Consider the following 21613-nt stretch of genomic DNA (forward strand, 5'->3'; position numbering starts at 1 on the left):
AATGGCAACACTGACTCTCAAAATCTATTACATGAGTACTATTTTGCTTTAGATTATTAGTAGTCATAAACTTTGCATAAACGGCTGCAATACAGCGGCCATGGAAAACTGAATACTACATAAGCAATCTTCCTGCTCATGTCACGTGTGAGCCATCAATCCTCCTGCTCACCAATTCTCCTACATCACAACAACACAAAAAAGGCAGCTTTTAATATAAATTTAATCTGAAATTGACACAAGCATTACAAAGTAGCTGCACTGTGATTTTATGAATAAATGTTTCATAGATTTTTTTTTTCTCTTCTCACCTTTAGAAGCAAGAAAAAGAGCACACCTATTTTACAATGTACCAAAAAAAAAAATCCTGAAAAAAATAATGAAGTGATGGGGTTAACTGTTTACAATTTATGACCTCTCCACCATGGACCTGTAAATTACGGCATTAACAACAAGAATTAAGATTCACAGCAGAACACAGGGTTTTGACTCAAGCTTGCATCACAAGTGAAGAAGTGTGAATCAGTACAAAGCTACCTTTTCCCCTCTGTGTCAGGAAGAACTCACCTGTCTGAACTTGGAATCTGTTGTCTGGCACAGTGAAAGAAGGATGCAGTGAGAGGATCATGGGGGCCTCACCACGAAGAAGACTGCTGTTCATAAGCACGTTTATGACAGCTATTGCCGTGTAAACAAAGGGACCGGATGTCACCAAGAAAGCAAATTTGGGGGAAACTTTATAAACCTGCAAAAAAAGAAAAAAATCAGAAATTAAAAAAACCCAAACACATCAATGTTAAATTTGGCAACGTTTTAGACCTACACAGCCTCACGCAGTTCAAAGCCACCTCGTCAAGAGGTAGGAAAATGCAATCTTTATTTTTCAAAGAGCAGCAGAAGCACAAACACAAGTGCTGTGCCTTGCAGCCTCTGCTCTAGTGCATCAGAGAGGCAACCCCCCTGTGCCAGGTGCACCTACTGGAATCTTCAGTACAACACACCAATCTCACCACTTCTTGATTTATCACATCCCCACATATTAGCACTCCCCCTTGCCTACATTCCCCTGGTGTACATAACATTCCCCATACAAAATTCCTGTTTACTCACTGAACTGCCTGCATAGCCTCTGCATTTCAGTCATACACCACATAGTGATACCTCCTATACCATTCATACGTGGCACATATGTGGAGTAAAATAAACATAACCAATGTTCTTTGGATATAATTTTCACACTCAAGAAAACTTTCTTCCAGGGAACACTTCTATCTGCTTGTTTCAACACAGTGACCACAATACAATTCTCTTCCAATTCATGTCCTGACTTTGAGTCGTCTTAAAAACCCTGAGGAGCCTTAGACATCATGTAAAAGAAACAAGATTGCTAGTTAAATATAAACCTTGAACCATGCAGACACACTTACCCACCATTTCTCAGTCCCCTAAGAAAGAACAAACTGAAGGTTTTTATTTATTTGAACATAATGCAGTGTCTTCCCTCCTTCAGAGAAACCATCTCAATATTAAGAACACCTGTTCCCCCGCCATTATTTTCTTCCTTTTTGGTTTACTCCCCCAGTTTGCTTTAATTGCCTGTGGCAGTCACACCTCAAAAGTATTTTGGGATGTGCAACATGATGGCCTCACAGATAAATAATGCAAACCAGAAACCCAGAGTTTCTGATGAACGTGGGCCTCTTAGCTGAAGGGATGCTAGCACCTTGCAGATGCTGTGCTGGTGAAGGGATATGTTAGGTAACTTCAGCTTCAGGATGAGCCTTACCAAAAAGCACAGTGCCACTTAAATTGCGACCCACATGTTCCTTATTGGTATTTCTGCTGTAAAGTGATGGCAACTGTTGTTGAGATGAGACAGCAAGCTCCTCTTTCCTGTCCTCTAAAAAGCATGCATTTCAGCGAGCTCATCTTCACCAGAAGAAACTACCTCAGCAGCAGAAGGAAATGAGAAAAATAATCTATGCTGCTCATTATGCCTTTCCTTTTTCTTAGCCCACAAATACATGCAACATCCATCTTTTATTTTAAATGGATTTAGATCCATAAAACTCAAATTTGTTTGATATGAATAATGTGCACAGCTCTTTTCAGCTCCTCTTATCTGAAATTTTATTCTTTTATCTCATGATGAAATAATCTCTGCAGCTTCAGTTTGTCAAATGGAAACAGCAGTTAAAATGGGTAACACATGCCAAAAGAAAGTTGCCCATTACTTGCAAATGAGACTATTTAAAAGGGAAGAAAAAGAGGAATTAGAATTACAAATCTCAGTGACAATTTGCTGGTGATTTCTAAAGCAATGTATGCTGAGGAAGAGAGGCCTACTGCAGCCAGCATATACTTATGCAATCAAGTTGGGTATTTCAGACTCGAAAGCAAGCCTCTGATAACCAACTCAGCTGCCTCCATCTCTGACTGGGTGTGCTGCACCTCAGACACCAGGAGAGCAGCCTACCCTGGAATTAATTTTTTTGGCTCAACAGCTAACACTGGTTCCCTTCTGTGCTTCACTGCATCAGAAAAGCAACAGCAACTCCAGAATGGACATCCAAAATAAAAATCCACTTTTAACAGTAATTTTGAGGTAGGCAGATTAGAACCACGACAAGTCAAAACAATAGCTATTTCTGCTTGACATATTGCAGGGTTGTCTAGAATTAGCTCTCTTCAGCCTAATCCATATGACAGAAATAACAGACCCATGACAGCATGATGCTGTCTACAAGCTAATTCACAGAGAAATCTACAAAGCTATCTAGGATAGATGAGCACAGCTCATGACTCTGGACTCACGATTCATGAATGAGAATTGCTGCTTTCGGCACAGCTCTAATGGCTCACAAGAGCAGCCATCCATCCAACCCTCTCTTGGAAGTTTCACCTCTACTGCCAAGACAGCTAGATGCTAACAAATTAGGTAGCTGAACCATCACATTTTAGAGTGTCACTGGTAAAGTACACAAGCACAGATTTCTTATATTAAAAGGTACAAATTTTTTACTTTAAGCCTTGGGCCAGAAAGCCAGAGAAGCACAGAGAACTCCATGTGCACTTTGGAGCCATTCCTGCTGCAAAAGCAGAAACCTTTAGTAGAAGCGCAGAACTCCTAACACCACCTCGAGTTAAGCTATCCCTGCTCCAAAGTGCAATGACTAACCCAACTCTGCTGTTTCCAGAACACAACCTACCTCATTCCAAGCTACCCTCACAAGAGAAAGCACATCCAGTACAGAAAGTTTTTAAGCCTCAGTTCACTAGAGGCTAGAAGAGTATTTAGGAAAAGCATCACGGTATCATTTCTCTGTCCCTTACAAGGTTTCCTAAGCATTTGCTAGTGATTACTGTCTGCTAAAATACTTGACCAGATGCACCTTTACCACAACCTAAGCCATGCCTACACTCCACTGTATTATGCTGTGTAAACATCTGGCAGAAAGCATCAACAACTGATCTCCTCACTACCACCTTATTAAGAATCCTATAAAAAGCCTGCAGAGGGTGTTTAACTTCCTGGAGACGGACTACAAAGGCTCACAGGTCTTAAAAATGAAAGAAAGCTTCTGCTTCTATGCACTTTAGGATCTTAAGGCAACAGTTCTCACTGGTTTTACACATCTCCACGGTACCAGCCAGAACTTCAGCAGTGGTGAAGCGGCGATGAAGCCAGTGCAAGACCACAAGGTGGCATCTTTGAAAGAAGCGTTTACCTGGCAATGATGAGAACTCCTTACTTTGGAGGCAGAGTTCACTGATTTGGGATTACAGGAACTGGTAGGTCAAGGACACACCCCCAAAACCACATTAAATACAACAACAAAGTGGCTACGGTAAAAATGCTAAAATGCATGATAAAATTTCCAAGCACAAATGAGGCTGGCAAAAACCTGTTTCCTGTTGGCATGAACTTAATGGCACCAGGGGTCCTGGCAGTGAGTCACTGCCAACACTATTTTATTTCGCACCCCAGTGCAAGTCAAGTCAAGAGAACACTGTCTAACAGATCTTACCCAAGTGTCATAAGCTTTACCTTACAGAAAGTTGACTAAAATTACTCTTACTCAGACAATGGGGTCTTATTCTTTTGCAGATGCAGTATGTTGAGACTAACTAGAAAAAAATCTGATATTTTTCATTATTCTCACTTTGCTGTAAAGATTTTTCTAGGGAAAAAACTGCCAGAAGTTTTTTTTCATTTGGCAGGATTCTGCCTCCTCTTTTTTCCACTTCAGCAACTCACTATGTTTGAAATAATAAAGTAGCAGACTAAAGTTTCAACTGAAAAAGTTGAGGGCAAAAAACGTTTTAATCCTCCTTTCACTGCTAAACTTGCTTCCTATTTAAAGTGAGCAGCAGTTATAGCCATCACTGCCATGGATTTTGTTTTTAAAGCATACATTACTATGAAGTTAAATTTAACTGGACTGTCTCCTGATTTACTGTACATTACATCACAGCGAGGGAACATCTGTGAGCTGTAATAAGAGACACAGTAAAAAAGCAGCTTAGAGAAGTGCACTGCTTTACCGTAACTTGCAAACACACACATTGTTTCTGGGTACTTTCAACACAACTGTTTGATTATTTAAGTTTAGTGAGATAGAGAAATTCTGTTTAAAATATTGCATTACATCACCACTCAACATGCTGCTATTATAGACAGCTCTTTTTCAAATTAACAGTTTTGTAAGTATTCCACAGTTAGAGGTGAAAACATACTTGCTAGTGATTATTTTTAGTGCATAACCCATATGATAGCAGCATTCTAGAATAGCAAGACTGATTCAGCAAAGATGTCTTTCCTTTTGATAAAAAAGATTTTTCAAAGAATGAAGCTGGACTAGTCGCATTATTTATAAAAACAGTTACTTCTGAGAAGCCTTAGGACTTCTAAAAGCCTTCTCCTATTGAGAGCTTTACAAGGCAATAGTAGGCCTGAAAGGCAAGAAGTTAAAGGGAAAAAATATAAAGCAAGATATCAAATTTGTTCCAATTAGCCTTCAAACATTCAGCAACAGATTTTGTCTTACTGCTGTATTAAGAAGGTAAGCACTCCTGTATTACTAAGCTCTGTAAGGTCACTGAAAATTAAGTGTGTTTCTATCATTATGAACATCTGACTTCTTGACTATTCCAGTTTGCACGAACTGAAGGTATAATTACAAACCAGTAGAAAAATCTCTTATATATAAAAAAATCTAAGTAGCTCATGAGCAGGTGTTGCTACAAGGACATAAACTACACAATTTACAGAGGCAGCTAACTGTAGCTGAAGTTTGGCAGGAATTTATAACACTCCTATCTTGACTGAGTAGTAGAGATGTATCTCCTCAAACATCAGACAGAAGCTGTTTAATTAATTACCGAGGGCAGTGATCATGGGAGATGCCAAAGTTAAAGGCACCAAGCAATTCTGTGCATGGAGAAATGCAAGTTATGTTCAACAAACTGCTACTTGAGTTAACTATGTAATGAAAATGAGATCACTGACTTAGAAAAGATCATTTGGTGCTGGGCTATGACAGCTACATGAATACAGACATGCAGAACTGCAAGTGCAGCTGAACCTCATCTACACCAGTAATTCCATTTAAGTATTTCCTCACCACTGAAGTATCTGATTGTACAACAAGAGTGCCCCCAAACTACCCCTACAGTCTCTTCCTCTCAGACAGAGGGTTTGAGACAGAGGTGGAGAACAGAGCCTTTAACCCTTGTCTCAACTAGACCATCACTTGGAAGTTAGAAAACAATACTGAAATACTGTTCAAAGATGATTCCTTGAATATCAAAGCAGAGGAAGCTTTCAGAAAAACCCAAGAGTACAGCTATTTCTGTGAGGGGGGTAAGGACAGGAGTTACATCTACCTGAAGTCTCAGAAATAATATCTTACTATTGCACACCTGGATTTTTTCCCTGCCAAATCAGGCATTTGGGATTCCACCACCTCCCCTGCAAGTGTTGATGGTCTCACTTAAAACATAAAACAGCACAAGGCTGGGGAGAAGGTTTCATTTTGTTTAAAGTGCTAAGTATGTAATCAGCTAACAGAACAAACAGACCTGTTTAACAGGTATTCTGAAGGGTAAAAGTTCTTCAGTTTCAATTCACCAGCCAAAGGAGGTGAGCAGTAGAGTCTGGACACTTCTTGCTCACCTCTGGCAAAACCAAGAAATGTCTGTCCTAGAAAATTATGGCATTCTAAAAGTAAAAAAGTTGACATCATGTTCACATTTTAAAAAAACACGACTAACATTTAAGTTAAAATAAAGCTGTCTCTAATACAGTATCTATGGACTGTTTGAATTACTATTTTAGCTTGTGAACTAAACCCACTATTGTATTACATTGATCAAAGAGTACTTGTACACTCTTCATATCACTTACCTCTAGCTCTACTGATCTCCTGAACTGAACTCTGAGCACTTGTCTGATGGATTCACTGACATTTCGTAGAACAGCTCTTCGGGCCAGCACTAGAAATTAATGTCAGTCAGAAAATACACTTTAGCTTCATCTCTTGGGTTTTGATTCAAAGTTGCATTTTCAATTGTGCAGTACATGAAAAAGCAGGCACAGAGATCAGCTGCATCAAACAGGTAAGATGAACAACAAGGACACGGGTAAAGGTGTGACTGTATCCCAGAAAGTGACTGTCTGTAAAGTTTAAGGAACTATAAGTTTATTTCCTTTCTCTTGTTTTGCTTTTCCATAGCTAATGTCTTTAGCACTCTGATAAATGAAACTTTTAAAGAGCCACTGATGCATTCAAATGGGAAAGTAGCAACATATTCGGTCTGACTTGTGAGTGAGCCTGCTATCACAACACAATTAAAAGTTTTGTAGGCAATGCATGGAATGCAGATAAGGTCAGAAAAAAGCCACAGAAAATATGCATCTACTTTTCTCTTAAATAAAAAGTAAACAAACATGACATTAATTAATGAAAGGGAAATCCACAGAGTAAGAAAGAGCTTTAAAATCCCCACATCCCAATGGACATCATGTCTGTTACAGTCACACTTGACACCGTGACTGTGGGTTAAGCAAACAACTGAACAGCATCATGTTGTCATCCTGCATTTACTTTCCATCAGTAACTTGCCTACAAAACTAGTCAAATTACACCTTTAAAAAAAGTCTTCCTCATCACTAGCATAGCTAGATCACCTGCATATCTGGAGGATGAGATTATGCTCATTCTGCTTTATTTCTTACTACTAAATCTTAAGGGTAAAAAGTATTGCTCACCATGAAAATGCAACACTTCTGCAGCTGCCTTGGATTAGTTTGCTGGTATTGTTTTGTTAACAAGCTAGGAAAAGGCAGGAAAACACCAGAAAAGCAAACACAGATGCTAAGACAATTAATTTTGAAACACACTAATGCCACTTTTTCTGGTTACAAACACACCAAATCCAATTGAAGGTAAGTTTTGAAACACACTAATGCCACTTTTTCTGGTTACAAACACACCAAATCCAATTGAAGGTAAGTATGGGAGGAGGTAAGATACAAACACAGGCTAGTACGGTAAAATTATAAAAATGGTAGCGAAACCCAAAAGTTTTTTAAACCAATTCTGCTCTTACATATTACAACATTACCTCACATGCAGGTGTTTATTTAATAAACAGCAGCAACAACTGAAAGGAGGAACTTACTCAGTCAGAACATTAAACAGTTTGGCAGAACAGTCCCATGACAGGAACATTCATTTACAACCGATGAAATGATAAAGCTGCCTCTAACTCAGCACACTTGTATGCATACATCAGCAATTTTAGAAGACAATTTCATTCTCTGTGCAGTGTAATGTATTTGTAACTTCCTATCACAATGGACTTTGTTCAAGTGAATGCTATTATTTTTAGCAGTAAATGATAAACCAGTGCTTTTACAGCTCTTTGTCTAAATTTACGCTGTGTTTCTCTGAAAGGTTCACTTAGTTAATTCAAAATCTGCAATTCAGCTAGGGGGTCATATTACAGTGGCTTCTGAAAAACAAAATGAAAATGTTGGGAATATCTTACCCGCAGTGACTAAGTAGGCGTCGGGAACAGTGATGTCGCAGACATATGGCTGCCTGGTAGTAGTCATGGCAGAGGTTACAACCACCACTTCAGACAGAGTAGTGGTCCTCAGAGGGGTGGAGGAGAATGTCCCCGGGCTGCCTGTAGCACTGGTGACAGTGGTGGAAGGAGCTGATGCATCAGCACCAGCAGTTACACTGCTTCCTGATGGAAGTTCATATCCAGGAGGAGGGCTAGCAGTCGGAGGAAATTGTGTGGGAGCAAACAACGAGGTCACAGACAGAGATGCTGTAGGAAAGGGCATCACGCTGATGGTGTTGGCATCTGACATGAGATTGCCAGGGTCTGTGGGAGGAAAGGCTGTGGGGATGCTGCCCTTGCTGCCAGATGTTAAAAGCAGCGTGGGGTTAACTGTAGCACCAATATCCTCATCAGAACCCAGAGCAGTTGAAAGTAGAGATGAAGATACGTTTAAGACAGGAGTTGCTGGAAAGGTAGTAAACGAAGAGATCAGATTTGTTTCACTGAGCAAGATGCTGCTGGTAACAGACTGGGTGTCGGAAGTGGGCAGCACCAGGGTAGGAACCACAGAGTGAGAGGTGGAGAGTGAAGGCTCCAACTGAGAGGTAGCTCCTGTGGCAGCTGAGGTAAACACAACTTCAGAGCCCACTGGCAGTACCGAGGATGCTTCCAGAACCATGGATGACTCCGAGTGAAAATCTGATGATGGCATTATTTCAGGAACCTGCGCATCTGGAAGGGATGATGCATTTGAATAAAAGTATGATGTTGAGCCAAGATGTAACTGAGAAACCTCGGTGTCAGTGGCAGAGCTGACAGCGGTAGCTAAGTCCCAGCTGGTAACATCCAGAGAAAGTACTGATGTCCCAGTCAACAAGGTCTGAGGTAAGAGTGTTGATAAATCACTCTGCATGACAGAGTAAGAATTTAGCATGGTCAGTGATAAAGACAAGTAGCTAGATTCAATAAGAAATGGTGTTGATAAAAGATTGGATGGAAAATCTGAAATATTTAAAGACAGGTCATCCCTTGTAGATGTCTTGCCAAGCAAAACCACAGATTCTGACGGCATTAATTCTGGCAATTCCAGCAAGGTCGTCCTACTGATTGCAAACGATGCTACTGGCTCACTCTGGATGATGGTAGAGTCCAACAGAACAGTGGTGGCACCAGGAGGTTCTACATGAGTGCTAGGAGTCAAAGAAATTGTTTCCAGAACAGGAAGGGTCTGGGAAATAGAGCTGTTCAGTGACGTTTCCCCAGGGAGCTGATGGTAGGAAGGAGATATTGTTATAGGTGTTCTAGTGTATGTAGTGCTTATTAAAAACATGCTTGAATCAGGGATCTCTGCGAATCTTGAAGAAAGTGAAACAACTGGTCTTGATGGAAAAGAAGTATCAAAAATCTCAGGTGTAGGTTCCTCTAATTCATACCCGTCAGTAATTATAGTTGTAAATGGAGTTATGCCTTGTACTTCAGAGGCTTTGATGGTCAAAGTTTCAACATAATCGCCTGAGCCCACATCATGTTCTGGGGAAAAGCCTGTTTCTGGCAGAAGTGACACTGAGTCACAATACAGACAGTAACTGTACGATCTCGTGTAAGGCACTGGACTCTTGAGCTCACTGACAAGCTCTGATTGACTTAGTATTTCTGAACCAGCAGGCAAATTTGGTGCTGCAGTGGAGAACTCACGTGTAAACGCGCTGGCATTAAGAACTGTATTAGAGTTCACGGAAATGGCAGCTGAGTCAAGAGGGAAAGACACAAGTGGAAGACTAACAGGAGAAAAAGCAGACTCAGCACGGGCTGCTGAAGCTGGCGTGGCCCACGGAATGCTTGGAGGGGAGTAGGTCCTTCGATCGAGAGATTCTGCTGCCCTGCTACTCACATGGGTGTAAACATCACCATACAGGTCTGCATGTTGTGCTGTGGCATCTGGGGCCCCAGGGCTGGTTTCACCCAGCAGCTTGAGATGAAGAGGCAGTCCCTCTGAGGCAGCCCCAAAAGGCAGAGCTGTTAAACTTGCAGTAATGTTTTCCTGTGCCACAAGTCCCATCTCTGAAGGAATGGAAGTGAAAGGAACAGCTGTATTTGGAGGGTACAACAGCAAGTCTCTGCTTGCTGTTAGCATTTCACGATCTGGTACAAAAGGCTTTAGTTCCATAAGAGTGTAGCTGCGTTCAGGGACAGCACTCAACGGAGTCTTCTGCTGTGCTGTTTCTGAGATATCGTACGGTGAAGAAAGGACAGATAATGAAGGTGTTAGCAACACAATTTCTAACATTTCTCTTGATGGCTCTACTGTATTAACTGAGTGATGATCTGCTAAAACTGCAAAAGACTTCACTGGAGGAGTCCACTGTGCCTTTGAAAAGGAGCTAATAAATTCATCATCACTTAGGAATGCCTCACTGCTCGTTACATAGACATCTACCAACGGCGTACTTCTCCCTTCTGAAATCCTGGCTGTTTCTTCTTGGCTAAGTAAAGTCCCATCAAAGGAAGTAGCAACTGATGATAAAACTGTTTGAAGCAAATTACTTTCTTGGGACTCCAAAGTACTTTTTGCTAAGGCTGTTCGTGTCCTGCTGCCTGATATGCTTTCATGCACCGTTGAGAAAAAGGAAAAATTCTGCTGTTCCAAGGATCTCTCATCTAAATTAAGAGGGAGAGAAAAACAAAAGCCAAAACACAACAGATCAACACAAGTAGTAAGATCACTATGAGCAAACCTCACACAGAGTATTTCTGGAGACAACGCCCAGAATTCAAGGGTGAAGACAAAGCATCCCAGCAAGTAACAAACCTCCACAAGCAAGTCAGCATAAATAGTAAGATTTCTTGTGAAATCTTCATTCCTGGGAAATGAGCAGGACAACAAAAGCTCCTCTCGCTGCACTGACGCATCTCTCTACAGCAGCACTCTAGTGAGCCCCGTGGAAGAGCAGAAAGTGGCTCCCTCTTACCTGTCCAAGGCTACAGTGCATAGCAGCTAATGGTCTCACAAAGCAAACACACCAGAAAGGGTAACAAGGAACAATGCAGGGGAAAATCTTACATAATTTTAGGTGTTTTGCTTTCCTTTAGTATAACTTCATTTCCTCTGATTTTATTATTTCTTAGTATTAAGGTCACTAGAAGATCTACTCTGTTTCACGGACCAGATCTTCCCTCTCGTATCAGAAGTAAGTGACACAAGAGATGAAGAGGTATTCCCTTTTCCATAGGGAAAATGTGGACCTGGTATCAACAACAAGAACTTGCTAACATGTTATGTTTACATAGGCCACCATTCATCCGAAGTCTGGCCTGTTAGCAGTCAGTGAGAAATTGCTTCATTACACAATTGTCATCTTTATTCACAGCCCTCTACAGGACTGCTCCCTTTATAGGCCACCTGTAATAAAGCTTTCACTCCTCCAGCTCCCAGAGTTCACGTAGTAATGGCCAGGTTCAAACACAAAGGAGAAAAAGCTGAGAATTCACAACATATTTCAACAAACAAAATACTCTCTCACAAAAGCACTCTTGGGTTACAGAGAAGATCTACATATAAGCTTTTCCTACCACAGATGAGTTTGGCAGAGAAAAGGTTGATTACTTCTCTGAAACATCAAGACTGGATTAACAGCATTCAGAGCTGAATTATTAAAGGAAATCACAGAAAATTGCAGCAGAATAGTTTTCAAGGGTACACACAAAGGGTTCGTCCTTGAATTATCTATCACGCCTGATCATTGTATTTTCATATGGGAGTGTCTAGGCAGTGCTGCTGGAACCTACTGGCAACACACATTAACAAAGCTGGGGGGGCAGGAACTGCATCCAATTAAACCACCAGGGACCAGTTTAAAATAAAAACAAGCATACACAGTACAGAGTGCTGGACAAATGATACAGTACACAGCTCAACTGCAACTACATCTGTAACCCTTGAGGGGATGCCCTGAACTCAGTAACCCATGGAAGCTCTTGCAGGAATAGCTCACCTGTTTCCCAGTGTCTAACACCACTTTCCAGAGGTGATAAACTGCTGTACTTATCCCCTTCTCCCTGGTCTGTTTGCTAAACTCCTTGACACAACTTTTCAAGTTCTGATGCACTGACTTGACAAATTTTGAAGGTGCTGATCTGAAAAGCACAACTACAAGAGTTAATGCTCAGAGCCAATACCACTGTACCACTAATCACACCTAACCAAATTGAGTGCTGTGATTATATCCTTTTTTTTACAGATTCTGTGCACGTTTTGCAGCATAACAGATAGTATTCTCTCAAACAGTCCCAATTCATTTTTTCCTCCTGAAACTCACTGTAAATATTACCAGCTTTATGATGCTTAGTTGGTGTATGATGATAAAATATACTGCTTTACAATGCTCTCGGGTGAAGAAAGAAAACAAAATACAAAAAAAACACTCTTGTAAAAGCTATGTAAGACAGGTAAACAAGTCCATCCTCAGCCTCTTTAACAGAGGTCAGGTGCTTGAACACGACACAACGCAGAACAGTGCAGCCACCATGGAATAACCGCTTTCACAAGGAGTTAACATGAGTAGCAGACAAAGCAGTTTCCAAGAAGCACAGAACCAAAATGTACCCTGACACAGCTCTGCTAGCTGACCAAAAGTTGTTCAATGTTCTTTTTTCATTGCTAGAATCCTCCCTGGCCTCGCTCTTTTCTTTGATTTATGCTTCCAACCTTTACTTTTCTCTTTGTGACATTTTGAGTAAGCACAGAGTTACTAAAGGAAAAGACTTCCAAGGCTATGAAACAAACAGTGTCAAAATGAATCACTTCCCTCCCTACACATATGCACATTTCCTTTTAGGCAGCCCTGTAAAGTCCTGTCCACCTTGGTCACACTTTGGACACCTAACCCTTGCTTACAGTGAGCTCTGCATTGCAGACAAACACAGTAACAGAGAAAGTACTCCTTGTTCACCACGGTTTCATGTTGTAAATCCCTGCAGCAGTACACAAGGCAGCTGTGACAGCTTCAAAATAAAGAGCATGGTACACGTGGAGCTGATACAGCTGACGGTTAGTAGGACCAGGCAGAGCTGAATACTAATACTAATTAGTAACTGCACTTTTGATCAGGTATTGCCACAGATCTTTGACTCAAAGCTAGAGGTGATTCCACAAAAACAACTCTACTGCCTATCCATGTGTATGCTGTGTACCATCTTCTTCCTTCACTACAGAGAGCCCCTTTCTTTTTGTTCAACTTGACAGGGGAGCTGTCACATGGCAAGATCCTGCCGGAAGTAAAGAAATGTCACAGAAAAGATGTCCCGAAGAGTTAAGTGCATAACCCTAAGCTGTCCAACAGACATGCAGAAGAGGCAAGGTTTTAATTCTTTCTGACTTTAGAATATGCTTTTTAAAATTTTTTTTGGATGGCTTGATAATATTTTTTCCTTGAAAGACAAAGGAATAGTAAATAATACTATTCATCATACACTCGTGCCTTGTCTCTTAATGCAAAGAATCTTGCTGCTGATAACAGGAAAGAAAGAACACAACTTCTGAAATAAATGTTTCATTTTTTGAAGAAAAATACACTGTGTCTTGAGAAAGTTACAAGCTCTAGGACAAGGTAAGAGCAGTGTTACAGTAAGTGGAAAGGGAAAAATTCACCTATGCATGTAGGTGAGCAAGTTCATGAGTCAATGTTCCACGCTATTTACTTTGCTTAGTGTTTTAGAAGCAGGGAGCATTAGTGATGTGCCATTAATAATACAAATTAGTGTTTTCTGTCAGCTCCACAGAACAGTGCACCACTTGAATAGCGCTTGTCTGAGCTGAGCGTGCCTCTCAGGGAGAGCAGATGGGACGCGTGGCAGATGTGTTTGGGAGCAGCCAGACAACCCACAAAGAGGCAGGAAAAGCAAAGGAAAAAGGGAAGGAGGAGAAGGCACACCACGGCATGACAATCGGCCTCATCAGTGCAGAGTGGCCGATCTGGCTGTACCGTGGGACAAAGGAAGCAGACAGATTGCACATGTTCTGGTGCATCTCAATGCCACGGCTGCACAAAGCTATTGATGGCTATCAACGCCGACTTGTTTGTTTGCACAGCTGTTACTGTCGGGTGACGCTCCTCCTTTCCGTTCCGAGGGGACGGACGGGCTCACATCAGACAAGCCCAACTCCGCCGGGCTGATAACATTATGAAAAAGAATAGATAGCTTAGGGAACAAAGCTGTGATCCCAAGCTACAGCAAAGGCAAGGAAAGGCGAGCACTAGTGGCAGGGGCCACAGGAGTCACAGATGGCACCAGTACAATGCCACAGCTCAGACAATGACATTCGGGCACAGGAGGAGCAGTAACAGGAAATCTGCTGGTGGCCTTGGGGTGGCAAACTCTCTGCTGCTCCTGCTGCCCCCCAAAACTGGTAGGAGTCACAAGCAATTCACAAGTATTGAAACCTGTCACTGAGCAGAGCGACCCTGAAGCTGCCAGATCCGTATTTACAGAAGCACAGCCGTGCCCTGTTAAGGCTGCTGCAGACTTGTGTGAATTCGGGAAGGACCCAACTTTCTCACGACTACAGCAAAGGACTGCTGCAGTCCACAGACTTCTTTGGTGACAAAAATATACCACGTCTGCTTGCCAGAAAACTACACGTGTTCATAAACCAGGAACTAGACTAGTCATTTTTCCAGAAAGCAATTAGAGGGATGCAGATTGCATCCTTCCTGTAGCTGCACTGCTAAAAAGTATTGTCTGCTCTATAACCTGTAATAAAGAAAAAAAAGGACGTTTCAAATATATATTTTTAATAATATACATGTATATCGATATGCTTTTATATTTTCTTCATTTATAACAAATATACTTTCATGTATTTTTTAAATGCAGGATCCAAATGTAATCTCACCTCTGCCACTGATATTTCATGTGACTTCAAAAAACTTGCACCACTTTTCTGCACTCTGCTATTAAGATATGGCAATTGTACACCACCCCATTTGCCAGTATTTACTAAAAAGTCAGTAATTCTCAATATTATCAAGATGTTAAATCATAGACAGGTACCAGCATGACAATAAACACAGGAAATCTTATCTTGTAATAAAAGTTAAACCTTAAGACTAGAACTAGTAATTTTCATTCTTTTTTTTTTTTTTTTTTTGAGAAACTAAGGTATGGCTAATAAAGTTTGCAAACAACAGAAAATTCCAGCAGACTAGTAGCAAAACAGTTCAAAACATGTGTCACTTAAAAAAAAAAATCTTCTGCGTACTAACACAATGACCAACAAAATTAAATTTTAGTAGCTGTATTTTTTAGGCAAGGAGAAAAATTGCTTTTATTGCTGCCCATTGTTTCAAACAGATGCATTTTAGGTAGAAAGCCAATCAATACTACATACATTCCAAATATTATGGTAAAATTCCTAACTAACTACATAACAGCAGCTCCCAAATCATTAAAGCTATGAGCTCGCTAAGAATATTCACCACTTGAAACAGTTCCCTGATTATGGGATGGAGTAGTATATCCCATTTAAGGGAAGCTTTTAATAAAATATATTTTAACCCTTTCTTCAAGAAATGGAAAGTAGGAAATTGAATGCAGCGTAAGACTCAAGACCACCCAAGGGTAGAAAGAATGATAGATGCAAATATATCTAAAAAAAATCCAAACTCTTCCTTCTACAGCTTAACACTTAATAACTTGCTAATTTATTTAACAGCATTTAGTTCAGCTTCCACCAAAAAGAGCTTGTATGCATTAGGTCATTGCAAAAAATTTATACGGCCCCCTTGTGTAAGCCTCTAACTAAATTTCTTAGGTGTCTGGCTTGTAGGAAAATACCAGTCACAGAAGCATGTGCAGATGAAAAGCTGTCTGCTTTCTTCTCCGGGAGGCATTAAGCATGCATTGAACAGTGACAATAATTACCCCTGGCACACAAAAGCCAGGGAGAGGGGGGGATGGGAGCCTGCACTGTCCCTCCCTTCCCAATCTCCTGCTCACAGCTCCTCTGCAGGGCTCCCTGCAGATTTTGCAAGGTTCTGCTCCCTAGAGCATATGCTGCACCCCTGCCCAGTGCACCCTCAGGGCAGCAAGGGACACAAATCATCCAAAGTCACAACAGTTCTTCCTCAAAGATGTTGATTTTCTCATTTTGAAAGAATCTCTCATCATTTACCAGATACACTTAAGAATTTTAACTAATTAAGCTGCTCATACTACCTGAAAGGCTAAAAGAAAGAGAAAGTAATGAAATTGACAAATTATGCTATGTCTTGGCCCTCCTTCTCACTGTAGTTGATGAAAAATCTTCATGACAGAAAGATCAGTATTATGAGAAAAATAAATGTTACTAGGAAGCAGCAGGCAAAGTGAGTGCCGAGGTACACACATGCTCACTTTTACACACTTCAGGTTTTAATACACAGCCAAAAAAGAAGAGGAACATCTTAAAGTCATTCTTCACCCACATGCACAGCTGTGGCTCAGCTGCTGCCCAGGTGTAAGTAGACAAGAACCTCCCCTTGTTGCACAGCAAATAAGCACAAGCTTCCATCTCTGTACAAGGAGAAAAAGTGCACCAAAGCACAAAGGGGAAAAGATAAACCCGTGCCTGCTGGCCAGCAGAGCTGATGAAGGCTTTGGAAAGAAAGAATTTTAGTACAAGGCAGCCTAACTGCATTTCATAGGCCAGTCAAAAAATACACCATGAAATCCTCATGAATTTTTGTTTTTGGCAACCAGTATCAGTGAACCTGTAATACCAGCCACTGCCATTGACATTTTCTTTCTTCTCCAACATTAAAGCCACCCTGAAAACTTCCTTTAGGACACTTGCTGGTGTCCATCACGTTAAAGAGCTGTAGGCAGTGTGAGATTCCAACTTCCACGGCATGGCCAATGGAAGAACTCAGGAGAAAACTTGCAATCTATGCTCTGATCCAGGAATTTTCCTAACACATCCACTGCTGAAGCAGAGCAGGACCCTGGAGTAGTTTACAGTAAATGGTAGACTAAAAGAAAAAGAACCCACGGCTTCTCTTTATTTCATACCACTATAACACATTCTGTTTTCCATGAAGGAGATCAAAAACCGTGCAACCCAAGGGATGCTTTCTGTAACAAAAGGTAACAACAGGTAGACCACCAGATCGGGCAACTAAAGGGAGGAGAACATGCAGAGGAGGTCAGAGTGAGCCACCTCACCATCCACTCCATAAACACAAGTACACAGCGAGATCCACCTCCCAAACATCATTACAACCTTTGGAAAACCATGACTCAGCTAAGAAGTGGGCTGGGAACAAAGCCCATGCACAGAACAGTTTGTTATGCCTACACAACACCTGCAATCCTCAAGGAGACAGAAATCCTCACTTGTGGAACTGCATGAAGCTGTTACAAGATACCTTAAGCTGACAGTCCTTCTCTAGAATTCCCCTGAAACAAAGCCATGACAATTCCTACCCTTCCCAACATCTCAGAGGGGAGAAACATAGATGTTTCTGATACAGAAGCCTTCCATGGCCACTATGCCTTCCTGCAGATCATCCCCCACAGCTGAGGAAAGCAGCGGCTTCATGCAGAGCTTGGTGCTCTAACACGACCGGCTGTCTGGCCATGCACACACAGGCACAGAAACCGCAAATCAAATCCTAGTTCAAAGTGTAGCTTTTGCTGGGAGCGTTCATGCTTTTTTTGGCACTTAGTTGTACATGACATCATTGTGTGGGAAGCCATATGTTAGAGATAAAGTACACACAAACTCGAATTGACTTTACAAATGTTAATTCTAAGAAAAACTCTCATCAGATTTGCTCATCGGGATAACCAGGTCACATTTTTTAAATGGGAAAGCTTTCCTTCCCCCCACTTCCTTTCTTTTTTTTCCCCCCTTTTTAATTGCTCTCTGCACAGCAACTTGATTTTTAGTCTCTAAGCAGCCAGCGTCAGTTTTCATTCAACTTGAATGACTAGTGAAAAGCTTTATGCTTATACTCAACACTGCAGTGTCCACCAAAATGCAGATCCTGGAAGCTTTTAAAAAGACCAATTAAATTTCTATTAGCCTCTTTTTTAGGGCAGATGACAGATCAGTGAGTGGCATTTTGCACACAAGCAAAAAATACATCCTTAAAACAAAATAATTTTACTTCTTACACTGCATTATCACTACAAAATCTCTACAAGCCATGAAGTGACAGAGAGCCTGAAGACAAGAGTAACTGCCTAATTAAAACAGAACCTACGCTGTATCCTAGAAACCCAGTTATCCACAGGGACTCTCTTCATTGACACATATCCTTAACTGTGCTGTGCTGACAAAGGAAAAATGCCCTTGACTGAGGTTTAAGTTGCTCAGATCAGCAGGCTCGCTGCTCCAAAATCCTGTTACTTCAAGGAATAAATGGAAGTCCCAACCTGCAGCACCTACAAGCAGCTCCTGTGAGAGGCTACTTCACCAGGCTTCTGTCACAGACACAAAAGCACGGTGAAAAATCTGAAGATGAGATTTTCAGCTGGCAGGGTACCATCACTCTGTACTGAACTCGGAACAACAACTTCATTGCTCCGGGGCCAGATTGCAACAATATGCCTGTACATGCTTAATTTTTCAAACAGTTGTATACGCATAAGCAAATAATACCAAAAAGCTCCCGCACAGTCGGATATGAAGGCATTTAGTGGTACTCGCAGCATGTATCACTTGGCAAATCAAGGCACATGAGAGAGAATCTGTCAACGCATTTTCACAGGAAAAGGAGATTTCAAAGAAAAGCTGGGAAAGAGAACAGAACAGTCCCAGCTATCCCAGCCTTTGAGGCTGAAAATAAGCATTTCACCAAAAGAGTGCTGAAAAACATGGAAAGAAAAGGGACATTCAAAGAGATGGAACAGAAATTCAAGAAGCACTCACTTTAAGTAGAGGTTACCTAAGCTTTTGCTTTACAATGTGCAATTGTTATTGATCTTGACCTCATTTGGAAAAAGTGAAATTTTAAAAAAACCTTTAAAAAAATAGAGTAACTGCATAACACCAAAGATCAAACTTCTGTCTTAATTCATATCCACAGAACTTCCAGAAGACAATTCCCTGGCAAAATTACTAGAAAAGAAGAAAGAAGGCAACGGACGTATTATTTTGAACAATAAGACCCACACAAAAACTTAACCAAGACAAACGAAAATGACCTTCTCTATAGGCTGTCACGCTTAGGCATCCACAGTACAAAATAGACAAATTCAATGCAGATATCCTTATTAGAGATTCTGGAACTGCACTGGCTTTAAGAATAATTATGCTATCAAGTAATATGTTTTGCTGTGCAAATATCTCAAGATTTAGCAACTCATTCTCATCTTTTCGTCCTCCTCAGCCACATACTCAAAAGACGACAAGTAAAGAAACTGCAGTAGCTCACATCTGAAGAGAAATGAAATTTGCCCAAAGTGTTTTCTTCCGTGTCCTTAATGCAATCCAACAGCCCTAATCACTGGTCTCAGAGCACTCTGCTGGAAACAGGTTATCCTAAGCTACTGCTGCCTAAGCTTCCAGACCTGGGACCAAGTTCATGACCAACACAAATGAGTTCAGCTCTGCCAGCTCCAGCCAGGTTAGATCCTCTTTTCCCAGTACAGAAGTTGGCGAAGCTGTGACACCACCAGTCATCAGACATACCTACTAAGATACCCAGGATTCTAAAGTGTGAGTCTTCTATTTCTTAGTACTCTTAGTCTCTACTTGCTTTAGAGTCGTGTGGCACTCCAAACTTAGCATAAAGAAGTTATGGATACTAAACTTTCCAAGTTATGGCAATAAGACAATCCTGTAATAAGAACTACAGTTTCTCCATGGCCCTAAAAACTTCATAGCCTCAGTTAACAACAGGAAAAAAAAAAAAAGAGAGTGTAAATATTATGTTAGTAAGAGTAGCAGAAATAAACCATAAAAGGATCTGCTGGAGAAAACAATGAATATATAGATAATCCAAAAAGAGAATCTAAGCACAGATTACATATTTCTTACTAGAAATATGTATAGAAGAACCAGGAAGGTAACAAAACAACTGCCAAGAGAAGTATATGGGAGTGGAAAGCATTACATAGTCCTGCTTTATGGGGCAGTCTGCTCACAGCATTTTTTACAGGAGCAATATCTCTTCAGGAACATCACAAAGTAAAACTTTCTAAATAATATATTGAGAAATACACCAGAAAGAGAACAATAAAAAGAGCAGGCAAGGAATGTCCTCTTACCAAAACTTAACACACACCAGCCAAGTGAGAAACAATCTTGGGAAACAGATCCATTCATGCGCCTTTCTCAGGCAGGACTACCAGCAGAGCAACTGAAACACTTTTCAGAACAACTAAGCATTAAAGAAACCAAAAAACCACAGCACAACCTGGAGAAGATGTTTGTGTTGTAACTGCCATTTGTTAGAGGCATGCAAAAAAACATATTTACCTTAAAGCAGCAAGGAGAAGAAAAGTGGGCAAGGCATCATGCACAGGTGGATAAATCAGCCAGACTGACACATTCAGTAGCAATCACTGCGCACTTGTCACCTTGGGTGACAATGACTACTCGAGATCCTCTAGTACAGCACCACGTTAGCTTGGCCGGGAATTGTTACCAAAGCGAGCGATGACACTGAAGAAGTGATGCTTCTAAGTCCTTCACAGGACCTCTCCTGGTCCTTAAGCTCCCTGGGTCATCTCATCCCTTCACTTCTCCATAGGCTCTACTGTGGAAGACTGCATAAGGTTCCGAACTCCCTCCATTACTGCTCAGTAAAGCTACAGACATGAGACCATGAGGGCTGTAAATTGCAGCACACATTGACTAAGCACAGGCCCACAGGCACCACTCCGTGTACCACAGGTGGCACTGCTGAAAGAAGTCTCCACTGATAACAAAACTGGCCCAGGTTTAGAAGCTCCTCGGGTGAATCTCACATCTGATTAAAACCATCCCCATTGCCATGCACATTGGAGAAAGCAACTGGGAAACAGGGCTGAGATACATTCTGGCTGCAGAGTCTCCAAGACAAAGACTAATAAAAAACCTAGAGTAAAAAGACTAATAAAAAGAATAATATCTAGAACAGCAAACATAGGTCTCATGAGAATACAGGCTTCTCTTCAATTCAGACCTTGGTGTTTGTTTTGGGACAATCAGATCTACATTTTAGGACAACCTGGAAGATTAAACCAGTGAAGTTGTGGTGAGTTCCTTCATCGTGTGGAACCCCTCAGAACAGCACACAATATTTTTAGAAGCTGAAACATACACACTTTAGATTCCAAGGAAACTTAGATGTGTGGGGTTTTTCTGTTTATGATGTGGTCAACCTATCTACTTTAAAAAATATTGTCACATTGAACCTGTTGAACTACCAAGTTCCTTACATCTGTGGCACGCTCAGGACAGCATACTATGTTTGGAAGCTGCAACAGCTGACCATTGGATTCTAAACTGAATTTAGAAGTTGGGGGTTGATGTCACAAATAGCTTTAACCTTTTTACTTAAAAAATACCCTGCAC

The 21613-nt window shown here is 41.1% G+C and overlaps 1 protein-coding gene across 4 annotated transcripts in view; it reads right to left on the minus strand.

The window, feature by feature from the left end:
* KIAA1549 (KIAA1549 ortholog) overlaps positions 1–21613 on the minus strand; it is a 182146-nt gene that overhangs the window by 64526 nt on the left and 96007 nt on the right. For all 4 annotated transcript variants that reach the window (XM_032105392.1, XM_032105393.1, XM_032105395.1 and 1 more), the window contains exons 2-4: positions 8053–10731; positions 6407–6495; positions 568–745 (exon numbers count right to left, since the gene is read on the minus strand). In XM_032105392.1, the coding sequence (XP_031961283.1) occupies positions 568–745; positions 6407–6495; positions 8053–10731 (2946 nt within the window). The remainder of the gene's footprint in view (positions 1–567; positions 746–6406; positions 6496–8052; positions 10732–21613) is intronic.

This window comes from Corvus moneduloides, chromosome 4, assembly GCF_009650955.1.
Source record: "Corvus moneduloides isolate bCorMon1 chromosome 4, bCorMon1.pri, whole genome shotgun sequence".
Taxonomy (NCBI): Eukaryota; Metazoa; Chordata; class Aves; order Passeriformes; family Corvidae; genus Corvus; species Corvus moneduloides.